Source organism: Euprymna scolopes, chromosome 22 (assembly GCF_053919585.1).
Source record: "Euprymna scolopes isolate OS-2025 chromosome 22, ASM5391958v1, whole genome shotgun sequence".
NCBI lineage: Eukaryota > Metazoa > Mollusca > Cephalopoda > Sepiida > Sepiolidae > Euprymna > Euprymna scolopes.
Window position 1 is genome coordinate 24,904,203 of NC_136503.1, and position 24,642 is coordinate 24,928,844.

A 24,642-nucleotide genomic window follows, 5' to 3' on the forward strand; every position below is an offset into this window, starting at 1 on the left:
ATTGCATTGATACTGAAAGCTTGAACTTATTAAACATCTACCCAAAGGTACAACAATAACTTACTTGGCTTTCAAATATTTCTAAATTATCGCTGAACTGGCACCGATCCCTAAACTACTGAAATGTGTGAGCATGTTAATTATTTGGAGTGAAAATATGACTTGAGAATGTGAAATAAAGCAACCAATTTTCTAGAATTACAAAAATAAGACAAACTTTTTTTCAAGAATAGATAAGTTCAAGAATAGATAAGTTAATTAGAGTTTTTTTCAAGAATAGATGAGTTCATTAGAGTTTTAAAATTTGTATCTTTCCTTCAAAATAAATGTTTGGAAGTTTTAAATATTTCTTATTTAGATTTCTAAGATGTAAATAAAATCGAATTTTGTTGTACGTTTTCTTGCAAATAAACTGATTGATTAAAAAATATTTTGGTGCTAATGCTTTTTGTTTTTTTAGCAGACTTTTTTGTTCAATTTTTCAAGAAACTGTTTTAAATGAGGTAAAGTCTGGACCCTAGTTGAACATGAAAAAAAAAGAAAAAAAAAGAAGCAAATCAGCAGTCACTTTAGTTTTCAGTAGCACATTGGAGATGTTACAACTTGGATGTCTTCAAGTCCAACGTTAACAAATTCCTAATGAACCGCCCCCTTAAGTAAACAATTCATCAAATCTCCACACTAACGTAATGTACTTGCAATAACCCTTATCCCTGAGTGGCTTCCGGGCCTCGATAAGTGGTGATCACTGTGGAAAAAAAAAAAAAAAAAAAAATCAAGATTTATCATTACAAATTTAATCTGCAGTTATACTTAGTAACCATAGCAAAGTTTTAAATCAGGATTTTAAAAATATATATAATATTTTAAATCAGGATTTTAAAAATATATATCATATTTTAAATCAGGATTTTAAAAATATATATCATTTTAAATCAGGATTTTAAAAATATATATCATATTTTAAATCAGGATTTTAAAAATATATATCATATTTTAAATCAGGATTTTAAAAATATATATCATATTTTAAATCAGGATTTTAAAAATATATATCATATTTTAAATCAGGATTTTAAAAATATATATCATATTTTAAATCAGGATTTTAAAAATATATATCATATTTTAAATCAGGATTTTAAAAATATATATCATATTTTAAATCAGGATTTTAAAAATATATATCATATTTTAAATCAGGATTTTAAAAATATATATAATATTTTAAATCAGGATTTTAAAAATATATATAATATTTTAAATCAGGATTTTAAAAATATATATAATATTTTAAATCAGGATTTTAAAAATATATATAATATTTTAAATCAGGATTTTAAAAATATATATAATATTTTAAATCAGGATTTTAAAAATATATATAATATTTTAAATCAGGATTTTAAAAATATATATAATATTTTAAATAAGGATTTTAAAAATATATATAATATTTTAAATCAGGATTTTAAAAATATATATAATATTTTAAATCAGGATTTTAAAAATATATATAATATTTTGAATAGGGATTTTAAAAATATATATAATATTTTGAATAGGGATTTTAAAAATATATATAATATTTTGAATAGGGATTTTAAAAATATATATAATATTTTGAATAGGGATTTTAAAAATATATATAATATTTTGAATAGGGATTTTAAAAATATATATAATATTTTGAATAGTGATTTTAAAAATATATATAATATTTTGAATAATGATTTTAAAAATATATATAATATTTTGAATAGTGATTTTAAAAATATATATAATATTTTGAATAGTGATTTTAAAAATATATATAATATTTTGAATAGTGATTTTAAAAATATATATAATATTTTGAATAGTGATTTTAAAAATATATATAATATTTTAAATCAGGATTTTAAAAATATATATAATATTTTAAATCAGGATTTTAAAAATATAATATTTTGAATAGTGATTTTAAAAATATATATAATATTTTAAATCAGGATTTTAAAAATATATATAATATTTTAAATCAGGATTTTAAAAATATATATAATATTTTAAATCAGGATTTTAAAAATATATATAATATTTTAAATCAGGATTTTAAAAATATAATATTTTGAATAGTGATTTTAAAAATATAATATTTTGAATAGTGATTTTAAAAATATAATATTTTGAATAGTGATTTTGAAAATATAATATTTTGAATAGTGATTTTAAAAATATAATATTTTGAATAGTGATTTTAAAAATATAATATTTTGAATAGTGATTTTAAAAATATAATATTTTGAATAGTGATTTTAAAAATATAATATTTTGAATAGTGATTTTAAAAATATATAAAATTTTGAACAGTGATTTTAAAAATACATAAAATTTTGAACAGTGATTTTAAAAATATATTAAATTTTGAATAGTGATTTTAAAAATATATAAAATTTTGAATAGTGATTTTAAAAATATATAAAATTTTGAATAGTGATTTTAAAAATATATAAAATTTTGAATAGTGATTTTAAAAATATATAAAATTTTGAATAGTGATTTTAAAAATATATAAAATTTTGAATAGTGATTTTAAAAATATATAAACTTTTGAATAGTGATTTTAAAAATATATAAAATTTTGAATAGTGATTTTAAAAATATATAAAATTTTGAATAGTGATTTTAAAAATATATAAAATTTTGAATAGTGATTTTAAAAATATATAAAATTTTGAATTTTGGGTTTAAAAATATATAAAACTTTGAATAGTGATTTTAAATATATATAAAATTTTGAATAGCGAGTTTAAAAATATATAAAACTTTGTATAGTGATTTTAAATATATATAAATTTTGAATAGCGATTTTAAATATATATAAAATTTTGAATAGTGATTTTAAATATATATAAAATTTTGAATAGTGATTTTCAAAACTAAAAACAACTTTAACATTTATGAATTTTGTACTAGACCTGTCAACAAGGGTCCCTGGCGCATTGGTTACAGTACTTGATAAAAATTTAAAAAATCAATTGCAAAAGTGATATTCTCCTGAAGGTTGAAAGTTCTATTCGGAGTGTGGGCAACCGAAAAATAAAATTGGAATTACTTAGGACCTCTATCCAGTGATGACTGACAGAATAAGAGCATGCTACCCCTCTTGAAGTAAATAAAGAGCTCCATTCGAAATTCCAGAGTTCAACAAGATACACCTGAAGAAAATTGAAGGTTACATCGACTGAAATGTGAAAACGACACTCAAGATAACAGTAGTCCAAAGAATCCAAAAGTACATCTTTTACTTTTATTCAGCAAAACTTAGGCGCATATCCACTTAGATGCAAAGGAATGTTATCTGGAATCATGTCTACAGAGACACAATGTAGGAAGTTGAGAGGGAAGATGTTTGTTTACATTACATTTTCCAAATTACAAAATTTAAACATAATAGTCAGGAAAACGGAGAGGGAATTTCAAAATCTAGCAGTTCGAAGAAAAAGAGTAGAAGGCTTTCCAAGATTTAGGGACCTTTACAGTGAAAGGGTGTGATTTTGCTGCTTGTCAGTTTAGTCAGGGGTTTTTACGTTGAAGGGGCACAAATGCTAAGAGTTCATCAGAGCACATTCCAGTACTCGTAAAATAGGCAAAAGGATACAACATAGTGGCGATGAGATAGGGGTTGGAACTTAATTTACATTTCATGTTGTCGAGCTTTATTAACCTTGCGTTAGTCACCTGGGTGTTCCAAACATAGTCGCATGGGGTGTTTATACACCCCAATACAAAAATGTTCATTGTGTTATGATTTTGAAAAATATAGTTATCTTGCTCGTTCAGGATATATCTTTAGTTGCTATTGAACAGTTTGAATCACTTGTAGCTTAATATTAATATAAAAAATACAACATAAATAATAAAACTAAGGAAAAATCAAGATATTACATTAGCTAAGCTCATAGTTACAAGATTGAAAGAGTAATAAATTGGAAATAAAATAAAAATCCCATCAGAACTTATGGTAAAGAAAATACCAAAATATATTAGTTCCATATTAAATATTACAGAGTAGCCTAATAATACGTAATAATATAATATGCTACCAATTTTCATTCCCACTGGAAAAATACAAAAATATATAAATCATAAAATCATACCTACATTAGTCATCTGGAGTGACTAGACACCACGAAGGACAAAGTGATGTCTACCTCCAAGGAAAACTGACAGACAACCGTGTCATATCATGTGTTATACTCTCACTGAGTCAGGAGAGTACTGGGAGGGAGGAAAAGAAATAAGCTGCCAACTCTATCATGGTCAAAGACTACTCACATCTGAGAGTATCCTGGACCTCTACAAGGTCACCATTCGCCCATGCATCAAGTATTGTTGCCACATCTGGTCTGGTACATTTGCCACTAGTCTCTCCCTCTTGTATAGGGTCTAAAAAAGTTTTCAATCTAATAGGTCCCACTTTGTCAACTAAGCTCCAACCCCTGTCCCAGTGCCGCATTTGTGTCTGTTTTACAAGTATTTTAATAGAATGTGCTCTGATGAATAGAATGTGATCTGATTGTACTTGTGCCCCCCCCCCCCCGACGTACATATCCTCAACAAACCCACTTAGCAACAAAATCACACCCCTTCACTCTTGAGGTCCTTTAAATGTCAGAAAGTTTTCTACTCTAATAGTTTCTTCCCTCAAACATTGTATTTCCCTTCCTGCTATCTGCTTCCCTTACTGTACTAATATGCAGAAGTTTAAATGCAAGATAAACCCATATCTTTCCTAGGCATGGTCCCAAATAATAGCCCCTTATGTCCAAGTGGTAATGTGCCTTGTTAGGGGTGAACGGGAGTTAGAAAAAAAAAAAAAAGACTAGGAATTATAAGCACTTAAGCAAAATTGGGGTTACAAAAACACCCCATGGGACTAACGCAACATTAAGCAGGGTGGCTTTATCTACTCTCAAAATATTTTGTGGACATTATAAGAATTTCATCGAAAACAGATTTTTATTTTCAAGACTAATTCTAACCCTACTTCTGACGAATGTTAGTGGAGAACGAAAAAAATAGATGCCAAGAGATAATTTAATAAAATTGAATTATTTATGATTATTTGGATTTTTCAAGCTACTGTTCTCATCTTGAGTATTTTTTTAGTGTTTCGGCTATTGTAAACTCCAACCATCTTCAAGTGTATCTTGTCGAACTCTGAAATCTTTCAGTTGAACTCTATAAAATGCCATTGTAAAGTTACATTCTCCTGTCAGTTGAAGGTTCAATCCTCTTCAATGCACCAACACTCGAAAATACAATCATGAATTACTTAGGACTTGTATCCAGTCATGGCTGATGGAACGAGAGCATGCTACCTCTGTTAAATAAAGAGTTCCGTTTGAAATTCCATGCAGATTCTAGAGTTTGACGGAAACATTCCAGAATCTGACAAGATACATTTAAAGGCCAGAGGTTACATTGACCGAAATATTGTAAAAATAAATCAAGATGAGAACAGTAGTCTGAAGAATCCAAATAATATGAATAATCAATCCTCATCTCAAAACATTTATTTATTTCTTAAATATTTTTACTTATGTAGCACACATACCGTGATGAAGTATTGAGAATTCCATTCTTAACACATGGAGGGGAAATGTTTTGTAACTATTCTGCACTTTAATCTTCCAATAAAATAAACAAAACATACTGTAAAAATTTAACTTGAAAATCCTACCGAAAAAGTACCACGGTCCATATTCTGCATAATACCATTCCCCCCTTCCCCAAATTCAACAAATTATAAGCAAAATTTTTTATGAAGTTCAGTAACAAAAATTAGTCACTTTTTTTTTTTTTTTTAGAACCAGACTTTCCGATTAAGATATGTTTGTAACATTAATAAGTACCAACGGGTAATCGAACAGAACAAGAATTTTTTTTCTTTATTTCCTAAATCTAAAATAATACCATGCAAAACAAAATATATTTTAAATTAAAAAAAAAAAAAAAAAAAATTTTTTAAATTGTACAATAAACAAAAAAAAAGGTTTTAATTATTTTTTTTTTTTTAATCTGCCGTTTCCAACTTTCCTACATGCAAATAGACTTTAAAAAAAACATTTTGATTTTAACTGACTTTCTTAAATGCATGCCATGCCAGATCAACAACTCTGAATGCAGAAGGATAAAGACGTGTGTCTGTACCATCGAGTGCGTGATGATTTTCCATGATAGCACAACGAGTTCCACCATCAACTGGTTGATAAGGACATCTGGAATATTGGGCGGAGAGCCAAAATCAAATAAGGTGGTGGTTACCGCTAAAACACTAACACCATAACAACATTATACCCCCCTTCCTGCTAACAGCCCCTATTTGTTTTTTGTCCACAACTATAAAATTTATAACAAAATAAATACCATCAAAATATACGAGTAAGCTATTGAAAAATGCATCAAGAAGGAAAAAAAATTAAGACAAATTGATAAATGAATAAATAAAGTTACTTTGAAAAAAAAAAAAAAATTCTGTGTAGAGAAAAAAAACGAATATTTTGATGAGCAAAGTTAAAAATAAAAAATAAAATAAAAGAATAAAAAACCCAAAAATAGAAAAAAAAAATATTAAAAACAAAATTAAATAAACAGGAAAGTATTATGATAGAAAAAAAATAAATAAATAAAAGCACTCTAAGAGTGCAGATCTACACCAAAGCAAAACAATAACTCATTTTACTTTCAAATATTTCTAAATTATTGCAGCACTAACACCGATCCTTGAACTATTGAAATGTGTGTGCATGCTAATTATTTTTAGTTAAAATTAGATTTGAGAATATGAAATAAAGCAACCAATTTTCTAGAATTGGTAAAAAAAAAAATTATTTTTTTTGGTGTGTTATGTTGATAATTCATAATTGATTTTTCAAATTTGTTCTTTTTCCTTTTGAAACAATTGTTTGAAAAATTTTAATAAGTCTACAAACAAAATTTATTTTCTTTAAATTTATTTTTAAAAGTATTTTGGGGGAAGGGAACTAAGATGTATAAGTAATACTTTCTTTTTGTAAATAAGTGTGATCGATTTGTTAAATGTTTTAGCTAATGCTTTTTCTAAATAGTTTTTTTTTTTTTTTTTTTCAATTTTCCAAGAAACTGTTATAAGGGATTGGACCAAGGAATCATTGTGAAAATGAACCGACAAACAGGGTTGACATAAAAGCAAATTTAACACAATAAAATAAGGTTATAAAAGAGTCATAAATTAGAAATTAAGTGGAAAAACGAAAAATGGGGAAACCCCAATTAAAAAGGATTTTGCTAGAAACGGTTACATAAGCAGCTTTGTTATAAAGTTATCTTAATATCTAAAAGGCAAAATGAGTGCACACGTTTGTGTATGTCCACGAAAGGCTTTTTGCGTCGGGTCTCGCATCGGTTACATTCTGGGAGAAGATTTCTCATACTTTCTAGATCGTAATACCTCAGATTCGCAAACGGACATCGTCTACTATTTTTGGGATTGAGTTTTAAAAAATTACCTCGTTTCGAGCGTTTGTCTTTTTCGTATAAATAAAACGAAACTATTCGAACATAACCGCCTCTCCCGGCCTTCTGGCCAGATAGTATCTTCTGTAATTGGTCCTTGGTCAATGTAGAGGAAACCCTTCATACCAAGACAATCATTTATTTGCATACTGCCAGAGCACCCTCTTCGCATCATGGGTTTGAGCCTCTGCCTACTATTTATTTTATTTTATTTTTTTTTTTTTTACATCTCCAAACACCCGAGCTAGTCTATAATATAAATCTCACCTGTCTGTTTAAATGTATGCATGTAGGTCTGCCTAAAACTTTCGACAGAGGCAAAAAATTTCCACGAGATCGGTATCATTTTGAAGCTGCCCTTTGCATGACATATCGAAAAATTGGCTAAAAACATTAATTCCTTCACCCTCAACTGGGCACTTTTCTACAAGGAGGGGGTAGCTTTTTTCACCGATATTTTCCAAAGTCATCCCCTCGTTTTGATTTAATCTCTTCGCCACTTCCGGTTTGGTGATAGATGCAACGGCAAAGACGTCACGTTTTTTTCATGTTCTTTTCCTCATTTGCGGTACGAGTTCAAGCCTGCCTGCCTGCTATCACTTTATTTTTTGCTCAACACACAACTCCAAACACTAGGGCAATGCCAGGCACCCTGGCTAATACAGAATAAAAACAATAAAAGTGATAGCATTTCTAAGTAATATACCTCTTGAACTGCTAGTGAGGTTTTGTGGCCCAATGGTAAGGTCATTGGGCTCAGTCATTGGAGTTCTCATTTCAAATCTCACTTAGTCTAGCCAAGCTAACAAGCCATAGATGGCAAAACGTGTGTGTGTACGCTATACTAGGAAATGAATAACAAAAACAAGTTACTATGTCTGTCTTCATTTTTTCAAAGTGTATATCATCTGAGATGCAAAGTCGCAGAGTGGGGCAAGATGGGTTAAATTGCTGCATTTTTTTGTGGACTATTTTATGGGTTTTTAGCCATAGCTGCTAAGGAGTCAGATTTTAAAAAATTGGAACTTGGCAAGCATAAGTTGACTAAACGTGATATTTATATGCATGTGCAAACATATGCATGTTAAAGTCACTTAACTATTTCTTATACATCAAACGGTAACAACTAAGGTTGAGAACTGTTTTTGGATCGATTCTACTGATGGCACCTGACTTTTTACTTTTGAAATAACTACTATATTTTGGGTTCAATATAATAATCGATAGAAAATTGACTAAAATACAAAATCTGCATAAATTAAAATATATTTAAGTGGGTTTTGGAGCAATGCCGGTTGCACAGCTAGTTGAACATATTCAACTATTTATATGAAAAAGTGTTTACCTAAATGCTATTTGACATTTTTTTTTCCTTCAGCAATGGCTAGTTTTATTTTTTAAGTTTTTTTTTTTTTTTTTTAAATATTTTTCGATTGTGGGAATTTTTTTTTTTTCAATTAAATGTGAAATTATAAAAATTGGTAGAGAAATCATGTTATTTTAACACATGCAAGAATGATATTGCATTTGTTAAAAAAAATTGTACTCCACCGTTTCATGCTTTGTTCTTTCTTCAATTCCCAGAAAGGGGAAAGAATGAAAGAAAATGTACGAGTATAATAACAATTTAAGATCAAATTATATTTTTTATAGGATACTCATTCTTTATAGGATACTTAAATATGATATTTTAATTCATGCAGATTTGATATTTATAGTATAGGCTCAATATGCCATATTTTACCCAATATATAGTAATTTCAAAAGTAAAAATTAAATATTACTTAGGTACCATCAGCTAAAATTGAAACTAGGACATAGCACTCCAGCTTTAGTCACCGTCTAAGCTATCATCAGATGAATAAGAAATAGTTAAAAATGAACAGATTTAATGTATAAACATTTACACAGACATACAAGAGCACTAAGTTAACTTATGCCTGCCGAGTTCCAATGTTTTTCAATTTTGATCCATATAGCAGTTATTTTTACTGGCTAAATATTAAATCTATAGACCAAAATTTGAAAGAGGAGTTTGAGACCGTTCCTCATCCGACAGACACAGGTCACTTATACAAAGAGTATGACGCTTACACATATTTTTAAAAAAATATTAAAACAAAAAAGTATAGAGAAATAGAAGGGAAAGATCACATCCCGTCCTGCTACAATGAACTTTAACAAACACATTGTGCATGGGAGGAGGAGGTGGATTAAATAAGGATAGGAACCAAAGAAATTCAAGAAAAATACCATTTCCTTTTTTAGTTATAATTTAATGGATCACCTCAAATTTTCAAGGTCACTGTTAAAAGCAAAATTAAGACTTTCTGACCTATGGGCATAACCAGTAATAAAGTATAAAAAAAACAAAAGTGACTAATAAAAATGCGATGACTGCATAAAAAAAAGTGAATAACACATTTAGTTAACATTTAACAAATGAATAAATTGAAGTGAACTAGTAATAACATCAAATTTGTAAATAGCTAGGAACGACATAAACAAATTAGCATTCAGAACCACGTTTATAAATTAAGCCTTTGAGCTTAGAAGATTACACATTAGAGCAAAAATATTATAGCACCAATTTTTAAGATTGTTGCCAGAAGGAGCAGTTCGTGATTCTCTTGAAACTTTAATTCATGAAACTTGATAAATTCTTTTTTGTTTTGATAATTCTTTTGGAATTTATACTAATTTCGACATCACAATGTTTCCACCCGACATGTGTTGGTTTGTAAGTTCACCAATCTACACAAGAATTCCAGAAATCACCTGGAAGTATACATTCTCAATTAAGGAATACCTGGACCATAAATGTCTAGTGTCGGATTGCTTTTAAGTCTATATGAATATGGTCTGAATATTAAAAATTACAGAATAAATTTATTATAATGTTGGATTATTGTAGGTGACTTTCAAACAGGTGGTACTGATTGGGGGAGTTCCAGTCCTGATTTCAGTATGTCTTCAGAATAATTCAGTGTCATAAGAAACAATAAGTTTTGAACAGACTATTTTTTTTGTTTAATCATTCCCCAGAAAAACAATTTTGATTCCAAATTGACAGAGCAAATTTTGGGCTATTTATTTTTATATTTTTCTTTAATAGATTTGGTTTTGTTTTATGGCATATCAACCCTTTTCGGGTTGAATTCTGAATCCAGTTATTTTGTAGGTTTTTATTCTCCAAGTTTTTTGTATCTTAAATCACTAGTTTGTTGTTTGATTTGATTTGGTTGTTTTATAGTGGATTTTATCGTTTTTGTTCTCTGCACTGCAGAACATGAATGAGTTTTGCAATGACAGAGGGAAAAGAGTTACACCATTAATGTTTGGTACATTTTAAGTTAGGAAATCAGCCAGGAAGTGGGGGAGATAGAAAGAGAAAGGGGAAATGTGAAAGAGGAAAAGGAGGGTTGAGGTTTTTGTTTGGTTTTGTAAAAGGAAGTAGAAAAACTAAAACCATCAATGTTAGGCGCATTTCATCTCAGGAAGCCAATATCTTCAGACAGCCTGATCTAGTAGCACCAGGTAATTAATAGAGCAAGTTTTATATCTTAATTTAATTGCAATTACTTTAACTTTAAAATAGAAACAATGTTTACACTAAATCATTTAAAAGAAACTATTCAAGAATTATGAAAAATAATGTTTTTATTAAATTGACAGTAGGTTAAAAATTAACTTCAGCATCAGAAAATGGTCAAAGAATTTCAGAGCTGAATTTAAAATGTGTCACACGAATGAAAGGAAGTGATCTTTTTCTAATATCTTTAAAAACAAAAACATGAATATTTGAGAAAAAAAAAAAAAGTAAAATGGCTTCATCTGCCATGCTCTTTGTAGTTGCTGATTCAGTTTTATGACATACTAACTCTTGTTAAATCAGTTTATGCTGAAACCATATTAATATACAAATGGGTTTTAGATGAATTTTTTTCTGTAGTTTACAAACAATAGATTCTCTTTAACTTATTGATACGACCTTGAGAATAATAACCAGAAAATGCATCTCCTAAAGTTTCACAACTGGAGCCACATTATATATGAAAATTTAGCCCCCCACCAACAAAAGGGGGGGGTGAAAAAAAGAAGTAAAATGGCTTCCTCTGCCAGATTCAACCCACGTTCTTTTTATAGCATACTAACTCTTGTTAAATCAGTTTATGCTGAAAGCTGAAATACAGGCAAGTGTCAGATGTATTTGTTTTGTAAACACACTCCTTTGTAAGCTAATAGTTTGCAAACAAAAGATTCTATTTAACTTATTGATACGACCATCGACCTGATGGCAACCAGAGAATGAATCCTCCAAGTTTCACAACTGGAGCAACATCCTCAGATGTAGTTTGACTGCATACCAAGGATTTGTCTGAATGCAATCTCAAAGTTAATCATTAAAGATTAGGAATTTGCTTATTTTGAAAGTAATAATCCATTTTTGTATATGAGGCAAGCACTCTACCAAGTGAGCAAATGCGCCGCACAAAAGAAAGTCTTATTAACTATCATAGATCAAGCAAACCGCAATGAAATCCGACAGTGGAAAGAACCTACTTTCGTCTAAAATAAGGGATGTGATCATCACAGTCTTAACCCAAGTTGCTGTCTCACTAGTTTTATAATCGTTAGTGATGTCATCAGAACAAGCCTATCCTAACGAGTAATATTCTCACACACACAGTTTGTTGATTTCTGACCACAAGTGGTTATGATCGATCAATGATTTGGTCATAAGTCAGTCATAAGAATATTAGACTAATGATATTGTAATTATCTCAAAATCATAATTTATCAATGATTTATGAGATCATTATTTTAATAATCAGACTTAAATCATTTTATTACAATTTTCTCTTCACTACTTTTAAAACAGTTGTATTCTGTGCTATGTAATACCGGAATTAGAACTCTGACCAATATTTTAGAAGCATATATATATATATATATATATATATATATAAACAAAAAACAATGCATTTGATCTTTTTTTTTTTCGTTTCCTTAAGTGTTTGTGATAAAGACTTCCAAACAACTGTTTGTTAGGGAACATTGAGAAAATGTCATCAATCACTTTCCCAACTACATGGTTGATGAACAAATAAAACTAATGTTACAAAATCTACAAAACCACAACAATAAATTCTATTAATATATTTCGCCAGAACCAAATGCAACCAAATTTTAGAATTGAGGAAAAGGCGATCAAAAGCATCCTTCATAGATACTGTTGCTATCATCTGGAGTTAAGATTAAACGTAATTATTATAATTTATTTAAAACTCAAAATTTTGTTGGTAGAAACAACCGGCTATGAAAAACCATAACAAACCAATGTTGTATATAAGTTCAATTGCCCTAGAGAAGAATGTAAGTCCCGTAATAAAACTAATATGCATGTTGGATATACAACATTGTTCCAACATCTGACTATGCAATTGGCCAACACCAGTGCTATATATCAACATTTACAAGAGAATAATTGTCCCCCTCTAATTTTAGATAAATCCTTGTAGATAACACTAAAATTGTTCAACATGAAATTAATCCCAAAAAGTTACAAATTCCCCAAAGCAATTTATATTAGAATGTAGCACCCTGCTATTAATAACCTCACATTCAAAACCAGTAGCAACATATTAAAATGCCTGACATGGTGTGGAATTGCTGTGCTTTGCTAATTGACTGATTTTAGAGCTCAGATTTTTTTGATTTTTTAACCCGCCACCACTGTCTACAATTTATGGAGAATTTTACAAATCTACTTTTCTGCCTTTAACTCCAGTTCACTTTCACCTCACCAATTCCATATGAAGAGGAGTAGCAGTCGAATCAAAAGCACTCGTGATGGTTTTCAAAAATTTGGATCTCAAGAGGCCTTCATGTAGTTGAAATAAATTTCTTAGAATCTACCATCCGTTTAGAAGTTTCATTAATAGAGCTATGACGAGAATATTCTTACGATTGTTTTGACTCTCGAGTATGTATCCGACAGTTAATCAACTGAGAACCACATCACTATCAAAAAGCATAATATATTAACTGATATATACTCAAGAGTCAAAATAATGAAAAGAATATTCTCTTGTCATAGGCATACTCATTAATATTAATCTGTCTGCAACAAAGAACTCTTTACTCATATCTACTCTGCAAAGGATTCGAGGTCATCCTACATCCAGCAGATACATTATGGCTATATAAAGACCAAATTATTTTTAGCATGATTTTTTTTTTTTAATTTAAAAAAAATCAAATGGTTAGCTAACCAGTTTCAAACCTCGCTCAACAGAGGTAAGTTGAAGTTAGGAGTTACGATTAAAAAATATTACAAATATGGAGAATATGATGGGGGGGGGAGAAATAAAACTGGGAAATAATCAGAATGATAAAAAATAAATCCTAAAGTCAGTCGTTGAAAGAAAACTTAAGTGAAGAGCAAATAATAAAACGTCGGTTTAGTGCAACAAGCCTTGCAACAAATTTTGAAAATGAGAATCATGATAGATCATAATCATGATCAGAACTTTGAAAGTTTGTATTCCAGTACTAGCCAAAAATAGAGTTAGTTTGACATACAAGTTGATATTAGAAATATTTAAGAGCAGGTCTAATGTAACAAAAACCACAATACCAGCTGGTATTTAAGGATTCCTATAGACTTAAGGCAATAATACAAGATTAAGAAAACAATTTTTAAACAAAAAATCTACTTAGAAGTGATAAACAAAATTCAGATAATCTCAATATGGTTAAATGCTGAATAAACTATCAAATAAAATATCATTTGAATTTTGATCATTCCTCCTGTAGAACACCTGAATATTAGTTTGTGAAAATTGGTGATCTAAAGATTAAAACTGACAAGCAGATTTTCGCTAGGTCTATAATGTAATTTGCGTAGTATCCGATATAAAGACATCATTGTTATCCATAGAAGAAGTCATGTGTAAATGACTAATTTTCTCTGCACGAATTCAAGACTTGGTTGCTTAATACGCTGGTTGCTATGCTCCAAAGCTCAGACAACAGATCACTTAAAATCTGCAATCCATCAGAAGCAGGGAGGTGATGGTTAACACAAACCGACAATCTGAATGTGCCACGTTCAAATTCAGTTCGTTCCAGAGAAACACTTTCACTTAGATGTTTACAAACTTCATGCATTCCCTCTCATAAGCACCAATTTTCTTTTTAGAAAGAACTCTGGCTAGAAAGATACGAGAACCAATTCTGCCTAGAAAGATACGAGAACCAAATGCCAACAATAATCAGCCGATTCATAAGAAATGATTGATTTTCAATATCAGAAGCAAGAATAGAAATCAAACCATTCCCTTGCATAATTTTTTTTTTTTAATTTTTTTTTTTTATTTCTAACAAAATCGGGTTGGGTCAGGTTCTATATGTTAGGAACACCCAATTCATATGGTTCTTATAGGTTGATCCTGAGTAAAAAGCAGGGTAGAAATGCTTTGCTTGGGTTACTAGAATGTTCCTAAGCAACACTGATCAAAACATGGCAGTTCTAACGAATGAGTTTTTTTTTTTTTTTTTTTTTTTTAAATTAAAGAAAAAAAAAAAAAGGACTACGAGTTTCCTGCAATAAATTTCCAAACATTTTTTTTCATATGGGCACTTATTAATAGTACATGAAACTTTAGTCTCGTTCGAAGTAATCTCCAGCTGCAATACACTTGTACCATTCCAACAATTTCTGGAAGGCCCCAAAGAAGTCCTCTTGTGTGAGCGTGTCAATGACCCTCGTCACAGCCTCTTTCATCTCCTTAACTGTCTTATTACGACAGCCTCTAATGTTTTCCTTGAGCTTAGGAATAAGTAAAAAGTCACAGGGAGTAAGGTTTAGACTATAGGGAGGGTGAGGAACTGTCTTGATGCTCATCTTGGTCAAAGTCTGTGACAAAGATAGAGTTGTGGATTTTACTGGCACTAGACAAGATGATTTTTTTTTTGTATTATTTAAAAAAATATATAAAAAAAAAAAATTAAAAAAAAATTAATAGGATTATGCATCTCCAATTAAAAAAATTTTACAATTAATGTTGATATTAGAATTTCTTTTAGTTATTCGAGGTTCAAGTTCTCATCAACTAAATTATCAGTTAAGGGCTTTAGCAAAAGACATTTTTATGGAGAATTTGGGGTGAAATTAACTCTTTAGACCAGTCATATTGTGTTGTTGAACATTAATGCAAAGTTTTCTACTGATCTCTTTGGGAATGCTAACAAATTATGTAAATTGAATGTGGGCTGCTGCATAAAAAAAAAAAAAACTAACAATGTATTTCAGATTTATTCTGCAATAAAACCAAACAAGTAACAATTGTAACTACACATCTTTTCTTACATCTATAGAAAAGCTCATTTTTTGTCTCTTCAAAAATATATTGTCCCCAAATTCCCCTTTCTTTCTCTTTTCGCACAGGCTATGTATAAGAAAGGAAATATAAAAATTTATGAAAATGTCAAATTTTGCAAGCGAACTTGTGTAAAAAAAACCCTACAATTTTCTATTTTTAGTTTGCAGTAAAACCAAGTTTAAAAAGATGAATGTAGCAGATATTTGGTAAGCATTTTTTTTCCACACTGGTTACAAAATATTTTATTTGTACTTTCATTTAATAATTTTAATGAGTTTTGATGTAATTTTTTTTATTTGTACATTAAATTTAATAAATGTAATTTATTAGTAAATTTATTATTTGTTATATTTTCTGCTGAGAATAACGATATTCTAGTTCACATTAGTTGATGAGAACAAAGGTTGCTTGATTCTGGAAAAAGACTGAGAATTGATTATTATATATGTACAAAAGGTGTTTTTGAAGGCTTATAATGCAGAAATGTACAGTCATTATGACCAGATAAATATTAAAAAAAAAAATTTTTTTTTATTTACCTGAATGTTTTTTTTTTTTTTATTTACCTGAATGTTTTTTTGTTTTTTTTATTTACCTGAATGTTTTTTTTATTTTTTTTATTTACCTGAATGTTTTTTTTTTTTTGGTTTTTTTTCAACTGTGGATGGTATTTATTCCATGGGTCCTTTTGAGTGTATAACTCATCATCAGTGGAGAAACATTCATGGAATAAATACCATCCACAGTGAACCCCCCCTCCCCCAAAAAAAACATTCAAGTAAATAAATAAATAAAAAATTGACTTATTTATCTGTTCATAACGACTGTACATTCCTGCATTGTAAGCCTTCAAAAACACCTTTTATCCATTAAACAATGCTTCAAGCAAACCACACCATACTTATAATATATGTATGTTTTTTAACATGAACCAATGTGCAATCATAGAAAACGGCTAATGCTGATTTTTTTTTTTTTAGTTATCAAGGACAAAAATAAGAGAAATAGACCAGATTTACCTAATCTATATATCTATAAAAGTGAAAGTGTGTGTGTGTGTGTGTGTGTGTGTGTACATTTCCCTACGCAATAACTGCCAAAACAATAAATTTTAAGGGGTCATAATAGGGGTCAAAGTTAAAAAAAAAAAAGTGGTAGTTATACATAAATGTCAGTGGTAGGTACCACACACTGACAAGTTTTTCATTTTCTTTTTCAACTATGCTGTTTTTTGGGGAAGGGAAAAGGGGGAGTTTAAATTATTTTAATTAAAATAGGATTTTAACCACTAAATTTGTTAACCGTATTGCATGGTCATTAAATTATTAATTGAATCGAATTGTCATGAAAATCTTAAATTTCGAATAAATCTAGAAGACTGACATATTTGGACTGGTACACTTTTTTTTTGTTGAAAGAATGGATTTTAGACTTTAATTTGCAATTTGAATAGATTTTAGCTTTTAATTAACCATGTACAAGTTGGCCCCCATGCTTGAATTTGACTCTTGTCTGATTTGGTTCTTCTGTGTCCCTTTCATTCACCCATCTGATTATAATGGTCCTAATGTTGTAGAAGATACTGCAGAAAGTCTTATAACCAGAAACACTGAACTTAGACGCATGTGCCAACCTTATTGAAAGAAAACTTTACGGTTCATAAGTTTATTCATATTCCCAAAAACAAAGTGAACAGTGTGTTATGACACTCCATGCCCTGCCCCTTCAATAAAGTGTGGATCATATGCTGAAGTGGCACCAAATCTTATTTTTATACATTAATGGTTAAAAATTCGAAATTACACCCCACCCTATTTTAAGTTTTAGAATTGACCAAAATTTGAACTTGAATAGTCAACCACATTTGTTTTTCTCCCTTATTTATGCATTGTCGTTTTCTTTGAATTTTATTTTGAAGACTTTCATACAAAACAAAATCTATCAAAATTAGTGGCAGCATGATTTTTGGTCTCTTTTCCTTTTTTTTTTTTTGGTGGTGGGGGGGGGGTCTGTTTCAAAAACATTTTAAACATTAAACCTGTTTAGAAGTATTTCTTGCTTACAAAATATTGTCAAATGTCAAGTACAAAAAAAAAAAAAAAAATTTTCTTTTAAAACTTTTCCTTTGCTTCAATTTAAGATTTTAATGCAAAATCTTGTCTGCTTTTAAGTTAAAAATCAATATCATAAGATTCAAGTTTTAAAAATTTTGTCAAAAGTGAAAATCGTTAATATTTTACAATTTAATAAATTTTCTTTTCTAGAAAGAAAACAAATTTTGCATGAATATGAACTGAATCAACATCAAATCTTTCATGTTTTTTTTTCTATGCAAAAAAAAAAAAAAAAAAAAAAAAAAAACAGTTAACAGTGATCAAATTGTTTTTTTTATTGTAAAATAAGATTTTGAAAGTTAAATTTATTACGATATCCTTAGGTCATTAAATCGTCAATCGAGCAAAACTGTTCTAAAACTATTACCAATTTTGTTGTGTACAGCATAATCATGTTGACACCCTGGTTCCCGTTAGATTACCAAAGTTAAGCAACATTGACCCTGGTCAATACTAAAATGGGTGACCATTTGGGAATTCCAGGTGCTGTATGTGCTCTCTGCTTATCTTGGTATTTGTTTTCAGTCCTGGACTTCTCCTTGCCACTGGACTCAAACAGCGTCGGTTCAGGTTAGGGTTATGGTTGGACATTATGCAACTCACAATTTTATGCGTAGCTACCCTTACAGGGGATATCCACTGTCGTTTGAGACTGAATCGAGGCATCGACCAATTTTGTTAATGTAATCTCTTGAACAAAATTGTTATAAAAGTAGTTTTAAATGTTTAAATTATTAGATATCAATAGCCTCCACAACTTTCACTCTTGTGATTGGCTAAGAAGTGATTTTCTATTCGGTGTAAATGCTTTAAAAGTTGATTTCAAAAACAAGGGAATTGAAATGCATTCTGGTTAATATGCAAATCTAGGTGATTAATATGTTTAAACTGATAGACTATTTTTAATGGATTTTAGTCTTTAATTTGTAAAGTCAACTCGTGCAAGTTGGCCCACTGCTTTGATTCAACTCTTGTCTGATTTGATTCCTCTGTCGGTCGTAATGGTCCTGATATATCTAAGTCACTACAAAGTCTGAGACTTTTTTTTTACATTTATTTTATCCTATTCAATTATTTGTTTTAATAAATTGATTAATAATGTAAGTCTCATAGATACAAGGAACAAGTAGACACACAAGAGCTTGTTTACTTTATATATAGATTACTGATTATAGAAAAAAATCTAATGTACAAGTATACAAAAATTATATACAAGCAAAAGTAAAATGGTTATGCAGTTTCACAGTAGAACCTACAGGCGAGCTGTCACTTTTTTTTCCATAATTTGTGTCTTATTTTGGAGATGTCAAAAGTTATGTTCTAATTTATTGATAAGGATATATATATAGATACTCACTTGCAATATTTTTCGTCTAAAGGTGGTAATTTCTGCCAACATTCACCTTGATTAAAACAATATTGCTGATCAGCACACTGAACCTCCGACGGCTCTGCAGACAGAAAAAGGTTTGTAACTTAGAGAGAAATTTTTAGAATCACATTTAACCAATGAAGGAAAGAAGATTCTGTCGTTTGAATGAAAAGAACATGGACTCAAACTTACCTGACTTTGTGGAAGAAATTATGATGGAAATGACGGTCTTCATAACAAGAAAATCAAGATATGCAGAAATAGCATAGAAAAATGAGGAATCATGGGAAGAATAGAGAATAAAATCCAAGGAAATGTCAAGATTTTTTTCAATTAAATATTTGCAATAGTTAAAGAGATGAGAAGGAAGACAAGTTTGGTGGGTTAAAGTGTATTTTAGGGGAGGGGATAAAAACAGAAGTTTTGGGAGAGGGGTAAAATGATTTGGGAGGTAAAAAGAGGTCTTATATTTGGGAGTAAAAAGTTATTTTGGGGGAAGGTTTTTGAGGGTTAAAGAATACTTTTTGGGAGGTGGTAAAAAGGATTGTTGGGGATAAGAGTTTTGGTGGGAGAGGATAAAAGAGTTTGGGGTGAAAAGTTTTTTTTCAGGGAATAAAAAGGATTAGGGGTATAAAAAAGATTTGGAGGGGATAAAGACTGGGGAAGTTAAAAGCCGTAGTAAAAGAAGAGTTGGAGGGTAAAAGAAGATTTGGTGGGATAAAAAGATGGTTAATTCACAAAATACAACTTATATTTTGCTTATTTTAAACGGCAGTACTGAACAATTTAGGTGAAGAAGAAACAAATAAAATATTTAAATCAATGTTTATTAATCCTTTCTTTGATGTATTTCTCCAGAAAAAAAAACAAAAAAAAACGTATTTCAATTGTAGAAAGCATTTTTAAATTTTATAAATAAAAATGTTTTTAATAATTTTAACACAATACCTGAAAAGAAAGTTAAGGTCTTAAAAATAAATTAAAAAAAAATCAAAAATGAATTCAATACAAATAAATTTTTAACAAATTACAAGACTTAAAATAAAGTTCCCTAAATAAGCATATTTTTCACATATTTTTAGTTTTTTTTTTTTTTTTTTTAAAACCAAAAAGAAAAAATGTGAAACAGTTTATGGAAAAAGAGAAAGAAAAGATAAAAAAAAAAAAAGAAAAAATTTAAATAGAAAAGAAATTTAACATTACATTTTTTGTTTATTGTAAACTGACATCTATTTCGCCCGTCACAATTATGACATCTATTTCGCCCGTCACAATTATGACATCTATTTCGCCCGTCACAATTATGACATCTATTTCGCCCGTCACAATTATGACATCTATTTCGCCCGTCACAATTATGACATCTATTTCGCCCGTCACAATTATGACATCTATTTCGCCCGTCACAATTATGACATCTATTTCGCCCGTCACAATTATGACATCTATTTCGCCCGTCACAATTATGACATCTATTTCGCCCGTCACAATTATGACATCTATTTCGCCCGTCACAATTATGACATCTATTTCGCCCGTCACAATTTTGACATCTATTTCGCCCGTCACAATTATGACATCTATTTCGCCCGTCACAATTATGACATCTATTTCGCCCGTCACAATTATGATGTCTATCTATTTTATAAGTCACTAGCATGGTGACCCACCATTGCCTGGGATTGAATGATCATAAATGAATGTTTCACACTCAAATTTCTATTGCCATCAAAATCGATGAAATCACCCATTTTCAAATTAAATCAATTGATTGCTTGCTCTAGTAAGGGACTCACTGTGGTACACCAGGAAACTAACCCCTCGCTATAACTTATTTCACAATACATTGTAATCTGCATTGCACTGTAGAGAACCGACTTGATTTTATAACGGCTTGAATTAAAGTTCAAAAAAGCAAAAAGTCAATTATCACTCCATTTGCGCTCTAAACCGAAACATTCATTTCGAACATGCCCCTGTCATATCAAAGAACCTACTGTTGATTTTATATGTGGAACCTTTCTGCTTGTGTAGTGATAAAACTTCTCAAATGCACTTGTGATATTAGGCTTGTAAGGTATTAATTTTGGCCCAAATCGCCTGTTCCTTCTTTCATTGAGTTATTTTGATTATCGATACTTATCGAAGACATTCTATTACAAAATCTATCTAAGAACACTGTCAGACACAAAGTAACTTTGTGTGAGATTTCATAAAAATCAGCCCAGCCATTTTCAAGTCTTAAGGGAACAAACTCACAAAGTTCCTTTTACATAATAGAGATGATTATGCCTGTGTATATGTGTATATGCATCTGCCTAAAAGTCATTAACTACACAAGACACATCAAATTCACTGTGACATCAAACTGTTTATAGTAAAAACGAGATACTGATATTTATTTCCTTGGGATCACAAGGAATCAAATAAGCACACGAGTATAAAAAATAGCAATCACATTTTTTGACAGTTTTACTTGGATCTGTTTTAAAAAACACTAACTAGGCGATTCAATTATATTGAATCAGTTTATAGAGCGAAAGTAAAAGAAAGCACCTGGCAGCCATACTAATCTATAATTTAAATATCACCTGTGTTTAACATTACATGTATGCATGTTTGTATATCTGCCTAAAACAGGCGATGGATTTTCACGAGATCAGTATCATTTTGAAGCTCGACCCTTCAGACAACAAATATCGAAAAATTGGCTAAATACATTAATTTCTTCACCCTCAACTGCCCATTTTTCTACAAGGAGGGGGTCGCTTTTTTCGCAGATATTTTCAAAATTCATTGCCTCTTTTCGGTTGACTAGCCTTAATTTAAGCCTACGACACTTCCAGTTTGGTGATGGGCGCAACAGCAAAGACGTCAATTTTTTTTTCACGTTCTTTTCCTCCTTTGCAGTACGGTTTGAGCCTGCCTGCCTACTACCACATTTTTTTTTTTTTTTTTTTTTACTCAACACACCTACAAACACACGGGCAACGCTAGGCACCCAGGCTAGCGTTATATGAAAAAAAAAATTGTACAGCAAAAGTTCTGTATTCTCTTGATTAGTTTAAAAAGACACCGCATTTCTTTAGTAAAATTAGAACTATTTCATAACATGTAAGATATATTCTCTTGTATGAATACAAAACTATTGATAATTCTTTACTTCATAATTTTGAATGCAATTATTAAGCCATAATGTGAAACGCGGTTGTCTGTACAATCTCTGTCAAGAAAAGTGAGAATGTGCGTGTGTGAGAGGACACTTCCCAACCTATATACTCAGCGAATTTTTGATCTACAAGCTTGAAATTTGGTATATAAGATATTCAGATATGTGGAAAACTTAAATTAGTTTTCATCCGGAAAAAAAAAAAAAAAAAAAAAAAGCTGCTGAGGGGTCAAAAGTGAAAAATTGGTACGGGGGGGGGGCATCGGAATTTCATCTGTCACCTGTTTTACAAGATTTGTAAACACTTTAAAAATCATGGTAAGCTTGTCTAATGGTTACCGTACTTGACTCCGTCTTTAGGTTTTGGTTTCAATCTCAGCTCGAGTATGTTTTAATTTTATTTTTACTTCCAAGAAAAGAACCTTTTAGAAAAAACAATACTCACATATTTCTCAGTTTTTCTGGTTTTTTTTTTTTTTTACAGTGATCACCACTTATCAAGGCCCGGAAGCCACTCAGGGATAAGGGTTATTGCAAGTACATTACGTTAGTGTGGAGATTTGATGAAGTGTTTACTTAAGGGGGTGGTTCATTAGGAATTTGTTAACGTTGGACTTGAACACATCCAAGTTACTCCATTTTTTTACGCTTAATACCAGGCAACGCCGGGTACATCTAGTGTTAAATAAATTAAGTGCAAATAATATAAACAGAATTACTTAAGATCGAACACAAGGAGCAGGTAAAAGTAAATTTAACAAAAGGAGAGAACAACCTGATCGGTTTAATACGGAGATTAATGCAGATAAATGTTATGTTCGTTTTTTAGAACTCTTTTCACCCGAAACGAGGCATATTGCATATTTGAACACAAGGAGTTTCTATTTGGGATCCTGTCTAAGTAGAGACTATGGGGAATTGAGATGCCTGTTAACATTACATTTAAACCTCTGCATGTTAATACAATTAGGGAAGCAGGAAACAGGGAGGGAATTTTAGCAGTCCAAGGAAGAAACTATTAAATGTAAAAATAGTAAAAAGCCTTCTGGCAGTTAGGGACCTCAACAGTTAAGGGTGGAATTTTGCTGTTTCTCAGAAGTAAAAGGCACAACTACTATGAGTTCATCAGTGCACATTCCATTAAAGTACTTGTAAAAGGGACACGGATGCAACATTATGGTGATGGGGCAGAGATTGGAGCTTGGTCGATAGTGCTAAATCTATTAGATTTGACACTTTTTTTTTTTTTTTTTTTTTAGTGCGAGACAAATGGTAGATGCACTAGCCCAGATGTGGCAATAATACTCCATATGCATGGGCGAATTATGACCTTGTAAAGATATAGGATGCTCTCTATTGCGAGTTAATTTTGTAACATGGTAAAGAGAGCCCATATTCTTTGCAGCCATCTTAGCAATGTCCTCAGTGTATTTGTTCCGCTTCATGTTGCCTGTGAATGTTAAATTTTGCTAATTCTAAAATTACATTATTAAAGATAAAGATCAGAGTGGGATAAAAGTGGAAAGATACCAAATTCTGAATCTTGGTTGGTTGGTTGGTTTTGTTTTACGGCATATCAACCTTTTTCAGGTTATTTAATGCCGAATCTAGTTATTTTGAGGAACGATTTTTAATGGAGTATATTTTTTTTTTAAAGTCAGATTCTATTTAACCCATAGTTGGGACCCTAACAGGTACTACTACTTCGGGTCAGAGTGGACCTGGGAGCAATGGCAATTAAAGGGTGGCTCCACACTTCGCAAGGGGGGGGGGCCTCACCATCAGATATAGTTTTAGGTCATATCCAGGACCAAATTCTGAATCTGATTTTCGAAATGAGAAAAAAATGTTTCTAGCTTTCAAATAATAAAAACAGGATGGAAAAAAAAAAATAGAACACATGAAACACTATGCTCTGCATATGTTTACTTGTTTGTACTATCATGAACAGATATACAGTAGAACCCCCGAATACGGCATTAAAAATTAGTAACAAAATACAGTACATTATATAATACACATGTATTAATCAAATAACATAAATAACACCGTAAGGTG

General features: G+C 30.2%; 1 protein-coding gene and 1 pseudogene across 2 annotated transcripts in view; one reads left to right on the top strand and one right to left on the bottom strand.

Moving 5' to 3' along the window:
• LOC145243920 (uncharacterized) overlaps positions 1-24,642 on the bottom strand; it is a 322,843-nt gene that overhangs the window by 64,241 nt on the left and 233,960 nt on the right. For both annotated transcript variants that reach the window (XM_080107032.1, XM_080107033.1), the window contains exon 4: positions 19,401-19,494. In XM_080107032.1, the coding sequence (XP_079963158.1) occupies positions 19,401-19,494 (94 nt within the window). The remainder of the gene's footprint in view (positions 1-19,400; positions 19,495-24,642) is intronic.
• LOC145244025 (5S ribosomal RNA) lies at positions 18,421-18,538 on the top strand (annotated as a pseudogene).